The sequence below is a fragment of the Aulonocara sp. 'chitande type north' Nkhata Bay genome, linkage group LG3 (assembly GCF_057382095.1).
Source record: "Aulonocara sp. 'chitande type north' Nkhata Bay isolate Kocher_YH1m ecotype deep benthic linkage group LG3, A_spYH_male_GT1.1, whole genome shotgun sequence".
Classification (NCBI taxonomy): Eukaryota; Metazoa; Chordata; class Actinopteri; order Cichliformes; family Cichlidae; genus Aulonocara; species Aulonocara sp. 'chitande type north' Nkhata Bay.
In genome coordinates this window covers 2,885,465-2,892,273 of record NC_141346.1, presented here as the reverse complement: position 1 = coordinate 2,892,273, position 6,809 = coordinate 2,885,465, and the positions used below count along the sequence as shown (strand labels likewise).

General features: G+C 46.7%; 1 protein-coding gene across 2 annotated transcripts; it reads left to right on the top strand.

Annotated features, from left to right (window-relative positions):
- The first annotated feature begins 4,025 nt into the window (after window positions 1–4,025).
- LOC147333497 (uncharacterized) lies at window positions 4,026–5,664 on the top strand. Of its 2 annotated transcripts, none has more exons than XM_086287273.1 (2): window positions 4,026–4,055; window positions 4,468–5,664. In XM_086287273.1, the coding sequence occupies exon 2, from the start codon at window positions 4,554–4,556 to the stop codon at window positions 5,547–5,549; it is 996 nt and encodes a 331-aa protein (XP_086143399.1). In that variant the 5' UTR covers window positions 4,026–4,055; window positions 4,468–4,553; the 3' UTR covers window positions 5,550–5,664. The 2 variants fall into 2 exon arrangements, with proteins under 2 accessions (XP_086143399.1, XP_086143398.1); XM_086287272.1 differs by lacking the exon at window positions 4,026–4,055 and adding an exon at window positions 4,310–4,356.
- Window positions 5,665–6,809: the final 1,145 nt, after the last annotated feature.

The following is a 6,809-nucleotide window of genomic DNA, read 5'->3' as shown; positions in this document are numbered from 1 at the left end:
CAGCAGTGCAACTTTAGTATGTTTAATGGAGGTATGCATGGTTTTATCTTCATACTGTGAATAATTTCAGACTGACAGTTCCTCATCTATCTATCTATCTATCTATCTATCTATCTATCTATCTATCTATCTCCATATATATGTGTGTGTGTGTGTGTGTGTGTGTGTGTGTGTGTGTGTATATACTAAACAAAATCTAAACGCAGCACTTTTCTTTTTGCTCCCATTTTTCACGAGCTGAACTCAAACATCTGAAGATTTTTCTACATACACAAAAGACCCATGACTCTCAAATATTGTTCTCAAATCTGTCTAAATCTGTGTTAGTGAGCACTTTTTCTTTACCCACCTCACAGGTGTGGCATATCAAGGGGCTGATTAGACAGCATCAATAATGTACAGGTGTGCCTTAGACTGCCCACAATAAAAGACCACTCTGAAACGTGCAGAGTTTTGCTTTATGGGGGGTTGGAGGGGCAGAAAACCAGTCAGTATGTGGTGTTGCCACCATTTGCCTAACGCAGAGCAACACATTTCCGTCACATAGAGTTGATCAGGTTGTTGATCGTGACCTATGGAATGTTGGTCCACTTTTCTTCAATAGCTGTGTGAAGTTGCTGAATATGGGCAGGAACTGGAACACGCGGGCATATACGCCAATCCAGAGCATCCCAAACATGCTCAATGGGTGACATGTCTGGTGAGTATGCTCTACAATGTAGCTGCCATCACCACTGTGTGAATGGGTGGATGACTGAATGTGGTGTGAAGTGCTTTGGGGTCCTTAGGGACTAGAAAAGCGCTATATAAATACAGGCCATTTACCATTTACTTATCACGGTACCTCTGTGCATTCAAAATGCCATCAATAAAATGCACCTGTGTTCGTTGTCCATAACATACGCCTGTCCATACCAGAACCCCACCGCTATCACGGGCCACTCGATCCACAACATTGACATCAGCAAACCGCTCACCCACACAAGGCCACACAAGCTGTCTGCCATAAACAGTGAAAACCAGGACTGTGCCAAACGGCATCGAATGAGAGTGTTTGCCCGCTCAAGCCGGTTATGACGACGAACTGCAGTGAGGACTACGAGCATGCAGATGAGCTTCCCTGAGACGGTTTCTGACAGTTTGTGCAGAAATTCTTTGGTTATGCAAACCGATTGTTGGTTTTTTTTTTTGTGTCCCGTTTGGATCTATAGCCGTCAGAATTGTTGTCTGAAGGCCAAGAAAGATGGCAAGCGGATTCCTTTTACCAAGTGGATCATCATGGCCTTGCCATATTGGTCCATTTGATTGACCTTTATTATAATTAGGTATTTATTTGATTTGATTTTCAGTTGTTACAGACAGTACAGACATGACTGGAGGATAGAACAGGGAGAAAGAATGAAAGAAATAGAGGGAGAGAAAAAAGTAGAGGGGAGAAGAGATGGTGCAAAAGGGGGCAAGAAAAAAAGAAAAAGGAAAAAAAAAGAAGAAAAAAAAAACAAAACACCAGGACACCTGTATGGCGATACACCCTCCTGGGAAGAGCTGAGGAGAGCCCCAATCGAGAGGTCACCCATCAGCCACGGAGCAGAGGCCAGAGGGGGTTGCAGTGACGTGCCCGCGGGCTCTGTCGGCAGCCAGCTGTGCCAGAGAGGACCGAGCCTCAGGCCCAGATGCTGAAGGGCATCCCACCCCACGGAAGGGGCCCAGCCAGGCCACAGGTGCCAGGCCCCGCCAATCGGCCACCAGGAGTGACACCAATGTCTGAAGGCATCAGCCACCGGCAGGGAGTGTGGTGAGAAGAGATAGGTCTCCATACGTCGGAGAGCCTGAGATGTTCCCAGAGAGGTTGAGTCTAACACCCAACCTGACATATATAGACACAGACGAACAGGCACACGCGGACACAGACGTGCATTCCCACCCCATATGCACAACCAAATACTCGGCACTCACCCGATGTGGAGACAGACACAGGGGTGGAGGAGACTCTGGGGTGAAGGAAAGCAGACCGCCTCCTTATCTGCAGTAGCGGGGAGGCCCCGCATCCCAGACCCCAGTCTGACGGCCAGCACCTCCTCCCAGCCCCCCAGCCCTGACGGCTAACAGAACCGGGGTGAGTGAAGACCCCAAACCTTCCTCCGCCCGCTCATATGTAGTGTTGCTGTGTGCTGTTCTAAAGTGCATTTAAAACTCAGGAGAGCACGGTTCCTGCTTCCTCTCAGAGAGCAGCACGGCTCCTCCCGAAAACCCTTAGTGTCTAAATGCATTTAAAATTGAGGGTAGGGCACCAGCGCCAGAGAATACACAGAACGTCCTCTGGACGCCGTATAACGTGTAAGGTAAGGTCCTGAGGATGCAGGGGCTCATGCCGAATCTTTTCAGTCTCCTGAGAAAGAAGAGGCGCTGCTGCGCCTTCTTCACTGTTTTGTTTGTGTGTACTGACCACGTAAGATCCTCAGCCAGATGTACACCAAGGAACCGGAAGCTGCTCACTCTCTCCACAGCAGCGCCGTTGATGGTGATGGGGGTGTGTACTTCTCTGCACCTCCGGAAGTCCACTATCAACTCCTTTGTCTTTGCGACGTTGAGGGTGAGATGGTTGTCTTGACACCAGTGGGTCAGGGCGCTGACCTCCTCCCTGTAAGCCGTCTCATCACCGTTGGTGATAAGACCCACCACTGTAGTGTCGTCCGCAAACTTCACAATGATGTTGGAGCTGTTAGTGGCTGTGCAGTCGTAGGTGTAGAGTGAGTACAGGAGAGGGCTCAGTACACACCCCTGTGGAGCACCAGTGTTCAGTGTGATGGGGGATGAGGTGATGCTGCCCAGTCTGACCACCTGGCGTCTGTCAGACAGGAAGCTAAGGATCCAGCTGCAGAGGGAGCTGCTCAGTCCTAGATCCTGCAGTTTCCTGTCCAGCTTCGAGGGAACGATGGTATTGAATGCTGAGCTGTAATCTACAAACAGCATTCTCACATACGTGTCTCTCTTCTCCAGGTGTGACAGGGCAGTGTGTAGTGTCAGGGCTATGGCATCATCAGTGGACCTGTTGTGGCGGTATGCAAACTGTAGAGGGTCCAGTGAGTCGGGTAGTGCAGAGCAGATGAAGTCCCTGACCAGCTTCTCGAAGCATTTGCTTACGATGGGGGTCAGGGCTACAGGTCGCCAGTCGTTCAATGAGGAGATGGTGGAGGATTTGGGTACAGGGACGATGGTGGCCATTTTGAAGCAGGCTGGGACTACAGACAGAGAGAGGGAAAGGTTGAAGATGTGCGTGAACACTCCAGCCAGCTGAGCCGCGCATGACTTGAGGACGCGGCCGGGAATCCCGTCCGGACCAGTAGCTTTGCACGCGTTCACCTTCCTGAAGCACTTCTGCACATCCTCCTCAGACACAGTGTGCGCACTGACATCATCCGCGGTGCGCACACTGTCCGGTCTCATGGTGTTCGCTGTGTCGAATCTAGCGTAGAATACGTTTAGATCCTCACACAGAGAGGCCGTGGTCTGCGGTGTGCTGGGTTTACTTCAGAGTCACACTGCGAGGGATCAAAGATTTATGTACATTTGACAAGCTGAGAAGGTTCACTTCTTCTTGACCTCACTGATCTGTGTGATATCCCAGCTGGAGAGGAAGAGTCAGATGAGGCTGGAGTATTTTTCATCAAAGCTTTATTACCAATAGAGATTGAAAATGTGACGTCATTCAAGGGGAAAACCGTAAAGGATTGTGGGAACTCGTGGCAAGAGCTACTAGCGCACGCAGGCTTTCAATTGAAATCAGTTACACAGCGATAAAAAGAAACCAAAAATGGCAAGAAGCTGTTGTATTATTAACTGCACAAGCCGGGCGAGCAACAGCCACGTGAAGCCGACGGGTAAAGTGATTGGTTTTTATCGGATTCCGGCGTGGAGCAGAAATTGTCCAAGCCATGTCTCCGAAGTCAAGAAGAGGCGACGGATGGCCTGGATTGCCACTATCCGAAGACCTAATATAACGTTCGAAAACACTCCACCTCACATGTTAGTCTGCTCCAAGCATTTCCACAAAGGTAAGTGTTTTGTAGTAGTTAATACGTCTTATATGGCGCTGAACAGAAATCATCGCACTATGCTCCTTTGTTTATTGTGGCTGTGTGTAATGTTAGCTGTGTTTTGTAGGCAAACCAGCCTACGAAATGCTGGAATGCGATCCAGACTGGGCACCCTCTCTCAAACTGGGCCACAGAGAGTCTCAAGCTTCCACCACAGAGAGATTTGATCGGTTAAGACAGAGATTGAAATCAAAAGAGCCACGAAAAGTCCCGTGTTCCTCTGGGTCAGAGACGGCTCATCCAGGCGAAATCCATGCAGGTAAAATTGTCTGTGTACATAAATTAATTCCACTATTTCCACATTAGGTGCTGTCTTGTTTTTGCACATAAAATGATCTTGTCTTTGTCTGTATGCATGTGTGTTTTTCAGCACCTGTCACTACGGAAACTACAGCTGAGATCCAACCACAGCAGATAACTCCACAGCACGAGGATGAAGATCTGCAGGACTGTAAAATGTGTTCTCTAAGGTTACAAGAAATAGCACACCTGCAGGAAGAAAACCTAATATTACAAAAAGAACTGTCCAAAAGGAAATTAGACATGGAATTCTTGAAAGATAATAACTCTAAAGTTAAATTCTACACAGGGCTGCCTTCTTTTGCTTTATTAATGGGGGTGCTACAACAAATCAGCCCGAGCTTGCCAGACACTGACAGGAAAATTTCCCAGTTTCAGATGCTCTTGTTGACTCTCATGCGTTTAAGACTCAACCTTCCAATTGCACATATTGCACACCTCTTTGATATTAGCCGAACAACCACATCCACTGTATTTAACATTACTGTAAATGTGCTATACGCTCACCTCAGTCCACTGGTGCACTGGCCGGGAAGACATTGCATACAGGCCAGTATGCCACACCAGTATGTTGAGATGTTTGGTGACCGGGTGACAGTTATTATTGACTGTTTTGAACTGTTCATAGAGAGAGCACAAAATGTACGCGCCATGGCGGAGACGTATTCCACATACAAAAGTAGACACACAATGAAATATCTCATTGGCATCACACCACAAGGGACCATCTCTTTCATTTCTAAAGGATGGGGAGGGCGTACCAGCGATAAACGAATAGCTGAAACATCTGGCTTTCTACAGAAGCTGTCACCTGGGGACACAGTGCTCGCTGACCGGGGTTTTGATATCAAGGAAAGTGTTGCCTTAATGGGTGCCACTTTAAAAATCCCAGCATTTACACGGGGTCGTAGTCAGCTACAAGCAAAAGATGTGGAGGACACACGAAAACTGGCACATGTCAGGATCCATGTTGAACGCGTTATAGACTGTCTACGGTCCAAGTACACTATCCTAAATGACACCATCCGTTTAGGTTTTGTGGTGCCATGTGAAGGTGAGAACATGACTTTGCTGGATAAGATAGTCGCTGTGTCATGTGCGCTCACAAATATGTGCCCAAGTGTTGTTGTGAAGCATGCAAGTGATGAATAACTGTTTTCCAATTTGTTGTATCCATTGTTTGTTGTGGTTGTTATTGTTTTGTTGTGCAGCTGTTTTTTTTATACAAATCAGCAAATAATGCACAACGGTATACTATTTTGCCTTTGTCCTGTAAGCTTCAATAGTAACATGTAACACTGTTGTCAGTTATAAATAAAGACAGTCCTGATGAAAGACTTGTGCAACACTTACTTTATTTGTATTGGTTCTGACACTGTATATTAGTACAAACTGAAAAGAAAGATTGCGTCGGCCCATTCTGGACATAAAGAGATAATTTACAGCTGCAAATGTGTGCATTTGATGCGGCGCTTGGATTGTTTTGCCACGAGTTACCGGCATGCAGTGCGCGAAAGTCACGTGGTCTGTCAATCTCTATGCACACTGGGAGATCCCACTACATGCAGTCACAGCAAGCACCAAGTGGATCTTGGGGGGTATCTTACTGAGGCAGCTCTTACTCCTCATTTTATGACAGGCAGACCCCCACTGTCAATAAATTCCTCACTCTGCACAGTTACACACCAAAGTTTAGCTAAACTACCTGCTCTGGCATGTCAGAGGTCAGGTTCAGCAACTTAATCTCATACTTGACAGCTTTAAAGCCACATGAAATGCTTTGAGAATAAAAGTTCACAATTGTCCTTTAAACAGGGGTTGATCAAGTCATCCTAACAAGACACACACTTACGAATCATTTCCTGTTCTTCTGATCTGCAGCCAAACCCTATTGTCCGAGCACATCATATTCTAATTGTTCTTTTATTCTACTCACAACTGTAAAAAAAACAAACAAACAAAAAAAAAACCCGAAAAAAACAGCAAAATTGCCACAAAAAATCCCGCGATACAGCGAGGCCGCGAAAGGTGAACTACGTTATAGCGAGGGACCACTGTACCTCAGAGTGTGTACTTCACATTTTTGTGTTGTATGTGTTTAAGGTGAAATGATTAGATGCTAGAAACATGAATGTGGTATGAGCCCACAGTCAGCAGCTGCATCAGTGACACAGAGTCCAGTGTGTGGGCTCAGTTCACAGGCAGACAGGAGGAGGTGTGTTTCACTCCTTTCTCTTTGTAATGAAGATCTTTATTCTTTTATTGGAGCATCTTTAACCTTTGTACAGTCTGTGAGTGTTACAGCTTCTCACCTGCACATCACTCTTTATTTCTTCCCTTTCCCTTTATATTGTATTCAACACTGTAAAGAGCTTTTATTATGAAGGTTCTCAGGGAGGAGGAGACTTCCGG